Below are 15,000 nucleotides of genomic sequence, written 5' to 3' on the forward strand. Positions count from 1 at the left end.
AAGGTGTAGAGATGATGGATGGATTAAGTGGTTTTTAGTTTTTTTAAAAACTGTTTAAGTGGTTGCAGCTCCTTCAGTCTGAATGTGTTTTGGGTTCTTTCCTCTGTGACAGTAAACTGAACATCTCTGGACTAAGTGAGACAGTTGAGGAAACTCTGATCCACTTTTTTCACCATTTAAAGACATTTATAGATCAAACATCTCATTGATTCATTCAGAAAATAATCCACAGTGTGGTAACCTTTGTGTCAGTCCAGACTTCAGAGGGTGAGGATCCATCATATACAGAATAAACACCGTCTGTCCAGATACCAGCAGCCTGCACACAGCTGACGGTCACTTCCTGCAGTGACCATGTCGTGTCTGGAAATGAACCGAGCTTCAGTCTGTCTCCTTCTCGGAGGCCTTCAGAGTTCGTCTCTGCCTCCCGTCACTCTTCCTCGTCCTCGGTTCCTCTCTGGCGCCGCTTGGCTGCGAGCGTTTCGTCCAGTGGCTCCGCCCTCCGACTCGTCCTCGTCCTTCTTGGCCACCGTCTGTCCGTCGGCGGCCCACAGAGCCTCGGCCTCCTCTCGCTCCTGAAACACAGAACAACTTTCATCTCTGAGGCCACGTCTGGAGTCACTCCTGTCCTAACCCAATATTCTGACATTCTTCGTTTTGTTTTTCTCACGTCCATCATCCTCAGCCGAGGCTCTGCTCACCGTCCCACATTGGAGGCTGAGGACCAAAGGTGACCGGGCCTGTTCTGTCAGAACCCCACCCTCTGGACCAGCCTCCCTGAGGAGATCAGATCTGCAGCACTTCATCCTCCTTTAAACTCTTTTAACAAGACATCTTTACAGACGTGCTTTTACAGGAGCTGTTCTATGAGCGGACTTTTGCTCCGTTTGGTGGCGGTATGAAGGGCAGAACATTTTATCTTCTGTTTTATTCCTTTATTGTCTTTTAATTGTCTTCTTTTACTGGGTTTTATTTTTCTTATATATTTTTATATTGTTTTATTGTCTTTCATGCTTTATGTGCTTCACCTTCACCATTATTTATTTATTTATTTATTTGTGTATTTTTTGCTTTTCACTTCCTATAATGTTGTTTAATGTCATTCTTACACTTCTCTCTGAATCTGTGCAGCACTTTGTAGCCTTGTTTTGAAAAGTGCTATATAAATACAGTTTATTATTATTATTATTATTATTATTATCCTCCATGAACCCTCGGACCCAAACATGTGCCGCCAGGTCTGAAAACCCCCGAATCACTATCTATCAGCCCTAAACTGGAAGAACACAAAGAATCAGATTTTTATCAACATGCGGTCTGTGATCTAATCATCCATCCGTTATCTACACCTTAATCCTCACCAGGGTCACGGGGGGGCGGAGCCTATCCCAGCTGACTCAGGGTGAAGGCAGGTTCACCTGGACAGGTAACCAGTCTATCACAGGGCTACACTTAGAGACAGACAACCAAGCACACTCACATTCACACCTACGGACAATTTACAATCACCAATTAACCTCAGCATGTTTGTGGACTGTGGGAGGAAGCCGGAGAACCCGGAGAGAACCCACGCTGCACGGGGAGAACATGGAGACTCCACGCAGGAAGATCCCGGGTGCCCCCACCGGGACGCCAACCGGCGACCTTCTAGCTGTGAGGCCACGATGCTAACCACTGAGACACCTGCAGTGATCTAATCATCTTGTGCTTAAAAGCATCATATTTGATCAAAATCACATTATTTTGCATGTTTCAGGTAAAAATTCTCCCAAAATAACACCTTCGCTCTGATGAGAGTCTATAAAACAAAACAATCCTCCACGACCGGCTCGGCTGTGACCAACACGGACGAAGCTCTCAGGTGAGCTGCAGGCAGCGTTTCCTCAGAGCAGCCATGTTTTGTTCAATAATGGAATAAACTGATCTTGAGTCCTGCTGACAGCAGACGTCTCTGAGTTCTCTCTCCTCCTTCATGTGGTTCTGGTTCCACAGAAACATGAAACAGGAGTGAAAAACAGCTGAGGACAAAGTGACTGACTGTATAAATTCATATTACATGCTGTCTTTGGGTCACAGGCTGAGTGATGAATGTGATGAAGCTGCAGTGACGTGATGCAGCCGCTGACAAAGATGCAAATCGACGCAGGATTTGCATCGAGCTGCAGCTGGTCTCTTCATGACATCAACAACCAGCAGACCCGAGCAGATCACATGACCCTCACCATGTCTCTGTACAGCTTCTCCTTGGTGAACCACAGAGCCAGCGAGCAGCGCCGGCCTCGGGTCACCGCCGTCACTCCGTGAGGGTTCACCGGACCGGAGGAGAACCCGGCCAGCCGCCCACAGCTGGGCTTCACTCGGGCCTGCAGTCAGAGACGACACAGATCAGAAAACTCCCAACACGACAGTCTGGGAGAGAAATCCAGAAACAGACTCACTGTGACTGTCTCTGCATCTCTGTTGGTGAAGAACAACTCGCCTCCATCAAAGTTGTCGTTCAGGTAGAGGATGGCACTGAGACACACAGAAACACCTTCACAGAATCCTGAACAAACCTGAGCTCAAACCACTGATGCGGTTTTAATGTGCTGCTGAAGAAGAACAACAGGAGTGATTCTGTTTCTCTGCTGCTGTCTGAGGAGGAAACTTTACTACAAATACAGAATATTCACCAGAACAAGGAGGTTTCCTGTAATAACCAGACATCAGGCTGAGAGCATCCTCCAGAAAGATTCATGAAAAAGATGACTTCATCACTGAGTTGAGCTGATTTATGCACCTGAGGTCTCTGTGGATGAAGGCTGGTGGTTCCCTCCAGCACCGCTTGGTCTCCGGCTCCAGCAGACAGTTGTCGACATGGACGGGATGAGACAGGTCCAGCCGGCCCTCCTGGTCACCTGCGTGACAGTCAGACCTTCTGCTTCATTCAGAAAAACACAACCTGCTGCAGGGTTTCAAAGTCATGGTATCTTTTTTTTGCGTTAAAATTAACAAAATGACACAATTAATCAACAAGGAACAGAACCAAGAGACTCCTTGGATCCTTTATTGTGTCCCGTATAACACGTGGTCCCATCAGGACAGTGGACCGAACCTCAGCTTAGGGATGTACTGTCTTTCATGTCTGGGACACGTTTTCCCATCAGACATATGCTGGGATGTTTTAGTCGTTCTTTTCTTCCCACATCAGCATTCACCAGTTCTCCTCTTCTGGCCCGTCCACACTAATAACTACAGAGGTCACTGTACAGATGTGTGGCCCACACTGACCAACACTAACATTCTGGAAACACCGGCGCTGACCCGGTACCGTGTGCTCCAGCTGCTGTAAGCTCCGTATTCATTAATAGAAAAGACAAGAAACATATCCAGGCAGAGAGAAGCTGCTCTGAGGTCGCTCTGACAGTGATCGAACCATATCGTTCAGAGCTATTATCGTTTATTTGTGATCAAATATCGATGCTTTTGCTGTGTTTGGGCTACATGCTCGTCGTTACGTTCATTTCTCTGTAAACAAATACAACTCTGAACAGAAGGACACATGCAGGGAAACGGACCGGAACATGTTCTGTGATCACAGCCATGGATAATCTGACTGTTGGAACTGAGAGGCCAGCGGTGGGGAATGTACCTGCAGCTTTGTGCAGCTTTTAGCTAGCTCGTCAAGGCTGGCTGCATTAGCTACTAGCCTAGCCTAGCCTAGCCTAGCTGCTGCTGCTGCTGCTGCTTCTTCCTACGTTCAGGTGCATCACTGCCACCTACTGTACACACAAACACATTACAGATCCTATAGGACAGATCTCTGTCGGGTCCATGGCGAGGCTGCGCTCCGACGCTAACAGGGTTGCCTTAGCAACAAGCGCAAGTTTCCCCCAAACACTGCTGGTGTGATAAAAACACAAAAAATACCACAATACGATGTACTCTGTTACACGTATTTCATACTACACGTATTATGCTTTAACAGTAGCACATTGGTCAGGACTTCAATCCGTTTATTTTAGTTTATTAATACAAAAACACAGGCCTAGTTGTAAACCCCAAGAAGAACTACATATTTCATGGCGTGTCCAATCATGTTGTATTGTAACGCCACTGGAAGTTGTAGTTTTTTCTTCAAAATAGCCGTTTCTCCTAAATGGAGGGTGAAATATAAAACTTTAGGTGCATTTAGAGGTTTAAACTGATGAAGAACATGTTTTTTGGACTGAATTTACAAATGAAACAGATATATATATATATATAAAGGTGAAATTAATTTTACCATTTAATCTCATTTTAATAAGAAAAAGCAACGAGTCACTACAACAGAAATTAGGCCTTGCTTGTACATATATGTGTGTGGCTCTTCGAGAGTGCTTGTAACATAATAGTGTATTTATGATAAATGAGAGGCCATGGAGTCATGACTACATTCAACCTCATGATTCTCATTTGCTGTGACATGCACTGTGAGCTGTAAGGTCTTACATAGACAGGTGTGCACCTTTCCTAATCAAGTCCAATCAGTAGAATTAAACACAGCTGGACTCCAGTGAAGGTGTAGAACCACCTCACGGATGATCAGAAGAAATGGACAGCACCTGAGTTAAATATACGTGTCACAGCAAAGAGTCTGAACACTTGTGGTCATGTGATTTTTCAGTTTTTCTTTTTTAATCTTTGATCTCTTTTAACATTTTTTTTTTCCTGATTTGGTAAGACGGGTAGGTTGGATAGGTAAGGTCTGGGTGATGTTACCTGCGATGGCGCTGCGACAGACCAGGTGTGTGAAGGAGATGAAGAGTCCGGTCGGGCTCCTGAAGTACGAGTGCAGCAGAACTCGGACTCGCTCTCCAAGCTCATGCAGCAGCCGAGCATCTGATTGGTTCACGAGTCCGTCCTGAGCGAGCTGAGACACAGCAGGTCAGCAGCTGCTTCCTCAGCAGGTAGAACACCTGAAGTCTGTTCACTCACCTTCACCGCCCTCAGAACCGTCAGGCCTTCAAACGTCTCATGAGGTGTGTGTGGAGACCGTCGCCCGCGGTAACCGTCGCCAACGGACGCCGCCACCTGCAGACGACGAGAAACAGTAGCTCAGAGTGTTTCTGAGCGTTTAAAAAAACCTTCATCTCTTTTTAGTTTGTACATCTTTGATTCCTCCTCGACTCTCCTCCTGTCCAACTTCCTCCCACCTGAGATTGAAGCGGAGGAGTCAAGGAAGCAGGTATTTAACAGAACAAAACGTCGGTTTAAAGTGACGTCAGGTAAATATGACGCAGCTGCAATCACCTGGTCTTGGTTTCATTAGAACCTGGAGCTGTGTTTAATGATCTCTGTCAGTGTTCATGATAACTGATATTTATTGTTAGTTCAATTTACAAAGTTCACAATGTGATGAACACACAGATGTCCTTCATTCTTATATTTATTTAACACACGAGGTGAAGTATAACAGAGTCGTGATGGACTCCTTATTTGTGAGAACTACACAATTAAATGGTGGCCTATATTGGGGTTGAGCTGTTCATCATGTTCAGCGGTTCTGCTGTGGTTCCTATAGTTAGGCTGTGTCTCCTCTCTAATGTCACAGCTGAAAAAACTTCCAGGATTAACCTCAGAGCTCCTCCAGCAGCTCCTCCATCCCTGAGGTGTACTGTAGGACCCGAGTGGTCCTTTCTGACGGGTCAGACAGAGTTCTGGAACACAGAAGGCTGAAGCTACTGACATGAGAACTCACTGCTGCCAGCTGCAGGATTCTGTCACACTCCTTCTCTGTCATCACGCCGTCCAGAACGACCCGATTGGTCCCATTCAGAACCTCGTCATCCATTGTGATGGTGACGCCCACCTGACGGATTGGACCACCTGCAGAGGGAACAGATGAGACGCAATGAGATGCAATAAACTCTCAACTTCTACTGTGGAAACTATGGGCAGTAATGATTAATGATTAACTGATTGATTGTCAAAATTTAATTGATTATAAATGTATTAACCAATAAGGCAGAAGAAGAAGGTCCTGCATGTTCGAAGATGCACCATAGACCAGCTGTAGTACCTGGTTGTTCCACCAGGTGGAGCCACTCACTGTTTAATACTGTAGAGACCAGAGGAGGCGTCTACAGACTACAGTCATGGTGGCAGCAGAGAGCATTGTGGGAGTTTAGCAGCAACGGGACCATGACAGAGACTCTGAGGAGGTTCATGACCTCCAGACAGAGCTGTCAGGCTACCTTCAACCCAGGACAACACTGCATCATGATGTCATGTCACCTGACACATGATGCTATGTGTCATGAGGACATGTAACGGTGTCGTAAGGATATTTTAGTGTGACTGATGGTTAGTTGATATCTGCTGATGTTTGACACCTGAGAAGAATCCGCTGTCGTCCACTTCCTCCTCCGACTGAACCTCCTTCATCTTCTCACTCATCTTCAGTCTATCGGCTCTGAAACACAATGAGGAGCTTCCATCAGGTCGACTCACTCGCTGTGCACGTCGGTCTGACGGTGTGTGTGTGTGTGTGTGTGTGTCTGTTTCTCTGTTTGTGTGTGTGTGGTTGTGTGTGTGTTTCTCTCTGTGTGTGTGTGTGTGTGTGTGTGTGTGTGTGTGTGTGTGTGTGTGTGTGTGTGCTCTCCAGTCCTCCAGACCTCCACTCGTCCCTCATGTTTGGGGGAACCACCTCCTCTGGAGTCCAGAGATCCTGAAAAGAACAAACTTGGGTTCATTCAGAGCTGTGACTTGAAGCAGTTCCGGTTTAGAAGCAGCAGAACATCAGAACCTACCGGGTCAGTGAAGGTGAAGCCGAGGTTCTCCGCACCAAAGAACAGCAGCTTCTTCTCCTGCAGAGATCCACGGACCAGCATGATGATCTCCTGCCAACAGAACCACCGGCTCAGAACCTCAGAGTCAGAACCGTCCTTCATTGTAACAGACTTTCAGCTGCTGGTGAACACGAGACAGTGAGAAGCAGCTGATCTGCTGCATTCAGACACCTGCTATGTGTACTTACAGAAATATACACACACATGTGTTTATATAAACCGAACATTTCATCTTTTGTTGGTTGCAGTCAGATGTGACGGGTTCTATCGTAACTTTGTTTTCACACGGTGCTCTACAGCGATCACAAATGACTGAGGAACGAATCAGGAGCCTCTGACGGCTCCAAGCCTCACTCTGTTCCTGCAGAACCTTTTATTTGAGCCAAGTCGGGGCCACAGGCTTGTTGTTTGCTGTGTGATGGCTACCTGGGCAGGTTGTGTGTCCTGCGACTCAGTGTCGCCCCCCAGAGTCTCAGCGTAGAGTTGCAGGTTCTCTAAAGAATCTTTATCAGAAGGATAAAAGAGTAGCAGCGAGCGAAGCGTCTGCAGAGCAGCTCGGACATCACCAGCTGTTGGAGAACATGAGGAGAGGAACCGTGAACACACGACAACACAATGCTACAATCAGCTCAACTTCCTGAACTCCTTCTGGCTCCTGGTCCTTCACTGAGGTTCATGTTCCTCTGCAGCTCTGAGGAACCAGAACATGAAGGAGGAGACAGAACTCAGAGACGTCTGCTGTAAGCAGGACTCAGAACGACAGAAAGTTACATTTCTTTGATTAATTATTTTACTAAAATGGAAAAATAATCTGTATTCATTGTGTCCAACGTTTCCAAGGTTACCGACGCTGGAGTTGAACTAGTTTGAGTTTGACTTTACTCTCTGTGATCAAACCGTTTATCAGCCACAAACGTTGACGTGGGATTCAGGACAATCAACCACATCTGAGCCTAAAATGATTTATTTCATTCTTCCATTTGAAACAGTGCCTCCTCGTCCTGCAGATGTTGAACCATCTCCATGTCTCCAGACGTCTCCTCTCTGGTGTTCCACTGTGCTGGATGTATCTCCAACAACTGGCTGCAGAGTCACTTGTTTTTACAGAATCTGCTGCTAACATTTATTTTTCGAATTGACTGAATTAAAATTTAGATTTTTGAATGAGACGCAAAATAAAGTGATCCTGATGAAATGTCACAGTTGTAAGCGTATGTCTGCTCAACATTTCTGACAGAATCACGTCCAATGATACGTTCATGGACTGTCGGTTAAAGTTAAGTCCAGCTGATCAGACGGTTAATGATGTTCGGACCTTTAAACTGAGCGATGTGCAGATGGTCCAGCTGCGTGGGCAGGAAGTCCTCCTGAGCAGAAATCCTTCCAGGTCTGGTGGCGACCTGAGAGGTGCAGGACTGCCGGCAGGCCAGCAGCGACAGCGACAGAGCTGCACACAGAGAACAGTCAGCTCAGGTCCACTCGGTCCAACACAGACTCTGCTGCTCTTCTCACCTGCAGCCTTTTCAAACACGCCGTCCACGCCGTCAATGCCTCGGTCCTCCGGCAGCCGCTGAGGCTCGACGTCGCACTGCAGCCGACACGCCTCCATCTGCCGCAGGGTCTCAGACACACAGGCCGACCAGGTGAGTGCAGCCTGCAGCCAATCAGAGGAGGCCTCGTGCTGCAGCGCCGCATCGTACAGCACCTGATCAGGAAGAGAACAGGTACAGAGGTGAAGGAGTTCGGGTCAGAACACCAGCGGATACAATAAATGCATCATTTCAGCCCCGTTGGGGCTTTAGAAACGTATCGAACAGACAGTGAAGGCAACAACAAGGAATTCAGGCCTCAGGGTGCTCACAGAGTCTCTGTACAGAAGAAGGTTCTGTCTGAACCTCCTGCTGACTCAACAGAACCGAACATCATCTGAACTACGTTCAGTCATGAACTGCAGTAAACAGCAGCAGGTTCAATTCAATTCACTTCAATTCAATTTTATTTGTATAGCGCATATTTACAACAACAAGTCATCTCATAGCTCTTCACAAAGACAGAGACACCCAACAATCCAAACATCTGGATTCCCGATAAGCTTCAGCAGTCCCAGGTTAAGTTGTTTAATGTTGAAATCAGCGATTCATCTGGAGGGAGGTCCACGTTTATACCACGAGTCTAGAAGACTAACCCCAACCACGCGTCTAGAGGACTAACCCCAACCACGAGTCTAGAGGACTAACCCCAACCACGAGTCTAGAGGACTAACCCCAACCACGAGTCTAGAGGACTAACCCTATCCTTAACCCTTCAGCAGATGTTACAACAAGTTCTGCTCCATCGTCTCTGGTTTGTCTGAAATATTCTGAAAGACATTTTGGATTGACAGGCCAAATATTTTGTAAGATAAACAAATCTTTCAGATCAAGGCTGTTTGAACAACAATAACTCAGGAACTGTTAAAGCTCCAGAAACAACAGAGAATATTTTCAATAGTTCCCCAGATGTTGTTGTTCAAACAGACTCAGATTTAACGAGACTAAACCTGCTAGAAGTTGGTCAACAGGACATTTTAAAAAACTGGTCTCAGAAAGTATCTGATGTATTGAGCAAAACTTTCACAGATATTTTAAATATCCAGAATTTATGATGAAAGAAGTATAGAGCAGATCAGAGGCGGCTGATCAGAAGGATCCTAATGGACAAACATGTGTTCATGGCTCCGTACATGATGGATTAACATCATATTGATCAGTCGGACCAGGTCTCTCTGTGTCTGTGTGTTAAATGAAAGGACAACGATCTGCCACGCTGTGAATTAACACTGAATATAAACGAGTGAAAATCTGAACAACAAACGGAAGTTAAACTAAGAATTAAACATGTCGACTCCTTTTTGCATCTCAGCCTCGTGAGGAAACGTCAGTTTGGTTCTTGTTTGTGGTTCTTTATTTCCTCAGTGCTGGATTTGGACTTTTGGTCTGTTTGATCTGGTTTTCCATCATCCTTTGTTCCGGTTCACTAAAGCGTTCTTCACTGCAGGATGTAATGTTATCATGTCTGATTATGGTTCTTGATGCGTTTTCAGCCGGCAGAGCTGCAGCTCAGAGATCGGACCGCTGTCATGAAACGTCAGTGAGAAGAAACCAAAGCAGAGATTTAGCTTGAAGCTAATGTAGCTTCATCAGGTTCTGATGAGTTCTGATCGGTTCAGCAGGTTTCACACGGAATCTGTAAACTGTCACTTTAACAAATATTACGGACCCATATCAGATCAGAACCAGAACGAGGATCAAACTCTGTGTCGACTGTCCTGATTCCCCTTATTTTCATTTCAACTTCCACAATTCACTGACACTGATTCTGATGTGAGGGTATAAAAGCAGAACCTTAGATCCATCAGAACTGAACCAGCTCCTCACCCAGTGCTTCTCGTTCTCCAGCTCTCGGTCCTGGAAGTCGTCCTCGCTCACTCCTTCCATCCGACGATATTTCTCGATGTTGTTTCTCATCTCCAGGTGACTCGGATTCGCCACGAAGTAGGTATGAGCCGCCGCCGCCGCCTTCTGCAGCTTCTCCAGCTGACAGATGCAGAACCGGCAGATCTCAGGTCAGAGAGTCAGAACACGACTACAGGAACATCAGAACTGATCAGAACTCTCAGTACCTTGTAGTACGTGACCTGCAGGAAGTTGTATGGGTTCCGAGTCCCAAATTCATACTCGATGTCGGTGGAAACAGGAAGTTGAGCTGCAGGAGCGACGGATTGTCCGAGGCAGAACCGGAGACACTCGGCTTTCTGCTGCACCGAGTCCAACATCCAGAGATCCCACAGACCGTCCTGTTCTGAATCTAACGACAGAGAAAACACATGAGAGCATTACAGAACCTCAGTCCAACATCCAGAGGTTCTGCTCTGAGTCTGAGGACAGAAACATGCTGCTGACGATGACGACGTGAACCTTGTTTATTCGCTACAAGTTTAAAATCTACAAACTACACAAACGGTTCTGAGCACATTTCGAACCACAGAACCAGAAGTTAACGGAGCGGACATCTGGTTCCAGCACTGATGATCACAGATCCGAAACCGTTCGTTTGGTTGAAACTTGTGTTTGTGAACTGATGAAGAAGTCAGAGGTTCTTCTGAGGAACCAGTGAATCCTGTCAGAACCAGAAGTCCAACTAATAACTTCTGGTGTTCTGGCAGAACTTTCTTGTGGAACCTTTTTCTCTACAGCAGCTGTTTCTGTTCAGACACACTCAACCACAAACAGAAATGTGCAGAACCTGAAACTAAAGAGAATGTTCTGGCCTCATTCAGGTCCAGAAGTTCCAGTACAAACTGCAGAATAATGAGTTAAAAATGTGTCCAAAAGAACTTGAAGCTTAACCTAAAGACTGAACCAGAACCTGCAGCCAGAAGGAAGAACCTGAAGTCCGGATGGGTTCAGACAGTCAGCAGAACCTCAGTCTGACGGTACAGAAGAGTTCTGTTGTTCTGCGGTTTGGGTCAGTTGAAGAGAGAACCTGCTCGCAGTGACTGGATCGGTTCTGAAAACTCACCCAGATGTTCCGCTGCGCGGCTCCCAGCGGAACCACAGTCCCGGTGACACCGGCTGCGCGCCCCGAGCAGAGCCTCTCTGGTTCCGATGGACCTCTCCAGCAGCTCCGCCGCCTTCATCCAGTCCCCGCCGAAGTACGCCCGAACCCCGCTGTAGTACAGAAAGTCGTAGGGCTGCAGGACGGACTGGACCGAGGCGCTGCTGCCGCCCGAAGACACGCGAATCGACCACAGAACCAGAACCTGGAGCGCCACGTAGACAGAGAGACGGTCCGAGCGCAGCGCCATGGTGCACCGAGGAGAGGAGGAGGAGGAGGAGGAGGAGGAGGGTTTGTGGAAACTCTGAGGAGGAGCAGAGATCCGCAGTTCGCTGAGGTCACAGCTGAACTAACATAGTGCGCCTCTGCAGACCTTATTACGGTAAAGGACTTCATGGTGCTTTCAGGAGACCTCGGAAACTCAGAACATTTCGTGGACATATAGAATTCTCTTTACATTCTACTGTGAATCAGCAACACAGCAGGAGAATGGGCAGAACACAGAGACTAGGACCTGCATCACCTGGACAGGTGAAGCTGTGGCGTTCATGAGCCACCAGAGTGAAACAGAAAAGGATTCAAGTGGATGAATCGTGTTTCTGTCTTTATCTGAAGCCTGATGCAGAAACACAAACTGATTTCTGTTTCTGAAACGCTTCATGTGTCAGGATCAACTGACTGTTCTTAACTGTCAGAGCAGAGTTCACCGAGAATAAATGAAAAATATTAAGGTTAAGGCCTAAAATGTTGTATAAAATACAATTCAAGTAAATAACGTAAATATAAGAAGGGCACGTGACAAGTGTATGCAGCGATAAAGAAAGGGAAAATCCCGCTTAGCAAGTGTTTTATTCTTTCTGAATGCACCATGAGGTCCCCGTTCTTTACCGTAAAAAGGACTGTAGACGCGCAAATGTTTTAAAGTTTCTGCAGCGCGACAGTCTAAAAGTTGAAAACGGTGAAGCTGGACGTGTTTTACGTCATAAAGTCCAGGTAACGTTTCTGATAAACCGTTTAAATCAAAACAACAGATTTTCTTCACGAAAACTCTGCTTACCATCAGAGCTGCAGTTACGCTGCTCTGCCGCCAGGGGGCAACAATAGGTCCATTTGGAGCTAAAGGGTTGTTCCACCAAAATACCAGGTTAAAGGTCTATTTTCCCCCCAATTCTGCACCATGAGTTCAACAGCTGCTGGAAACAGGTTTAGAGTGAAGCTGTCCACAGTAATGTCACTTTATCTGTCATATACACCTTAATCCTCACCAGGGCATCAGGGGTGGAGTGTGACTCAGGGTGGAGGCAGGTTCACCTGGACAGGTAACCAGTCTATCACAGGGCTACACTTAGAGACAGACAACCAAGCACACTCACATTCACACCTACGGACAATTTAGAATCACCAATTAACCTCAGCATGTTTCTGGACTGTGGGAGGAAGCCGGAGAACCCGGAGAGAACCCACGCTGCACGGGGAGAACATGGAGACTCCACGCAGGAAGATCCCAGGTGTCCTCACCAGGACGCCAACCGGCGACCTTCAAGCTGTGAGGCCACGGTGCGTACATTAACCATAACCCTAAAGCAGTGTGGGAAAACTTCGAATATATGCGGGAACACAGTAACTGAGGATATTATGGGTAAGATCACCGAGGAGCAGCAGTCTTTGGTTCTTCAGACCCGGTTCTTTTGGGTCACTGCAGGCACAGAACACAGCGAGCTGCAGTTTGATGAAGCATGACTTCAGATAAAGAGTCAGAACACTGAGATCCACTGAGACTTAAATAATTTATTTAGCACTAGAGCAGCACAACAACGCTGTGATACAAAACAGCATCGAGTGTCTCGACGGTATCATCAACACAACAACAACAGACACTTTAAACACTCTGTGGAGACAGAGTCGATGCCCAGCACTCTGTTTTCCCAGCGGCACCTGAAGGGGGCGGGGTCAGGTCTCTACAGCTACACTCCTGATTGGATGGGGCGACTACATATATTACAAATAGTAAAATTAAAACTGCATCAGTGCGATTTGTTATTTATTGAAGAAACACAAACACTGATGATTCTATAAAACAGGAAAGTTTATGTCTGAAGGTTTGTTCTGACGCTTTCTGTGAACCTTCATCACACCGACAGAAACACACACACACACACACACATTATTATCATCATCATCATCATCATCATCATCATCGTCATCATCATCGTCGTCATCATCATCAACGTCATCATCATCATCATCGTCATCATCGTCATCATCATTATCGTCATCATCATCATCGTCACCTTCATCATCATCATCATCATCATCATCATCATTATCGTCATCTTCATCATCATCATCATCATCATCACACACAGCTGCTGTCTGCTGACCTTCGCTGTTGGGACTCGTGAAGCTGAACGACTGCAGTTATTCTGATGTTTGTTCTGAACTGGATCTCTTTATGTTTTAACATCAACAGTCATTCACATGAATGTGGTCTGTTGGAACCTCCGATGTTCTGATGATCTGAGAGTTTCACCACATGAAGTGAATCAGATGCTTTCAAACAGAAACACGTCTAACATGTCTAACATACGTGTCTTCAGGATGTTTCTGTGCTCGAGCGTCATCAGGAAGCAGCTGTAACTAGTCAGCTCCTCTCTGCACTGCAGGAAGCTCTAATGAATCCTAATGAATCCTAAAGATCTGCAATGAAGTCAGTTTTCCGTTGTCTGACTCTTCTTTCCTTCTGTCTGCGTTTTATTGTTTTTAAAATCTTCTTCACTTCAGGAACAGAATCTCTGAGCAGAAACCAACACAATGAAGACTCGAGGTCTGACTCCAGCAGTAGAACTGTTCTGCTGCTTCATTGACGCTTATTGTTTTACTGCTGCCGACGTTTCACTGAAACATTTTAGAGAAACGTCAGAAACGCTCTGACAGACTGTCTAAAGAAACAAACGTTTGTTAGCAGAACGGCGTCGGATCGCTCTGCAGCGTTCGTCGTGTGGCTTCAGAACATGACGTCAGAAACATGTTAAGCAACATGACGAAACAGTTCACATTAAATAGATTTTAACAAATAACCCAAAACCCTTTAAGGGCCAAACTGCACTCAGAGAAATGACGAACATGTGAAACTCCTGCAGGTTGTAGATAAACGGACCAGAGATTCTGATTTATTCAGTCTCATAACCCTGAACATAGAGTCCTGCTGATCCACAGACTGTACTGTGAATGAACTACTGAGGACACTGAAGTTCTGTGGAGTCTGTGACTACATTTATTTCTTAAAGTCGTGACGATGTGGACGTATAACTGGAATTATTTGTTGTAACCAGACTGAGTTGAATTCATTTCAAAAGATCCTTTTTGTTGATGCAAATGTTTCTCTGCAGCTTCATCAGCTTCAGTTTTAATCATTGTGTTTTAATGTGAACTCTTCTGATGCAGCTCCAGCAGCTGGTTTCAGATCTTAGGACCTGTTCTTCTGATGAAGTTCAGCCACTGAAACACCCTGAATTAATCTATGTGTTCAGACACGTTTCCAGGATTCTGTTTGAGGCAACGTGAAGAAACATCAGTGAAGATCTTTGCAGAAGGA

At 46.1% G+C, this 15,000-nt stretch overlaps 1 protein-coding gene across 1 annotated transcript; it reads right to left on the bottom strand.

Moving 5' to 3' along the window:
- Positions 1–161: 161 nt before the first annotated feature.
- p3h3 (prolyl 3-hydroxylase 3) lies at positions 162–11,678 on the bottom strand. Its single transcript, XM_008305509.1, has 16 exons — positions 11,370–11,678; positions 10,471–10,655; positions 10,226–10,384; positions 8,322–8,514; positions 8,125–8,256; positions 7,236–7,378; positions 6,771–6,860; positions 6,636–6,688; positions 6,354–6,433; positions 5,720–5,847; positions 4,957–5,052; positions 4,741–4,891; positions 2,780–2,897; positions 2,439–2,514; positions 2,223–2,363; positions 162–575 (listed from the first exon to the last, which is right to left on the bottom strand). The coding sequence occupies exons 1-16, from the start codon at positions 11,653–11,655 to the stop codon at positions 408–410; spliced, it is 2,199 nt and encodes a 732-aa protein (XP_008303731.1). The 5' UTR covers positions 11,656–11,678; the 3' UTR covers positions 162–407.
- Between the last annotated feature and the right edge of the window lie 3,322 nt (positions 11,679–15,000).

Source organism: Stegastes partitus, unplaced genomic scaffold (assembly GCF_000690725.1).
Source record: "Stegastes partitus isolate 25-593 unplaced genomic scaffold, Stegastes_partitus-1.0.2 Scaffold2531, whole genome shotgun sequence".
In the NCBI taxonomy this organism is placed as follows: domain Eukaryota; kingdom Metazoa; phylum Chordata; class Actinopteri; family Pomacentridae; genus Stegastes; species Stegastes partitus.

Excerpts from the sequence above, each read along its gene's own strand:
- p3h3 (XM_008305509.1), bottom strand. The coding sequence starts at position 11,655 with ATGGCGCTGCGCTCGGACCGTCTCTCTGTCTACGTGGCGCTCCAGGTT. Across the intron at positions 10,656-11,369 it reads CCGCGCAGCGGAACATCTGG|ATTCAGAACAGGACGGTCTG; the intron begins GTGAGTTTTCAG and ends CTCTGTCGTTAG. Across the intron at positions 8,515-10,225 it reads TGGAGAACGAGAAGCACTGG|GTGCTGTACGATGCGGCGCT; the intron begins GTGAGGAGCTGG and ends CTTCCTGATCAG.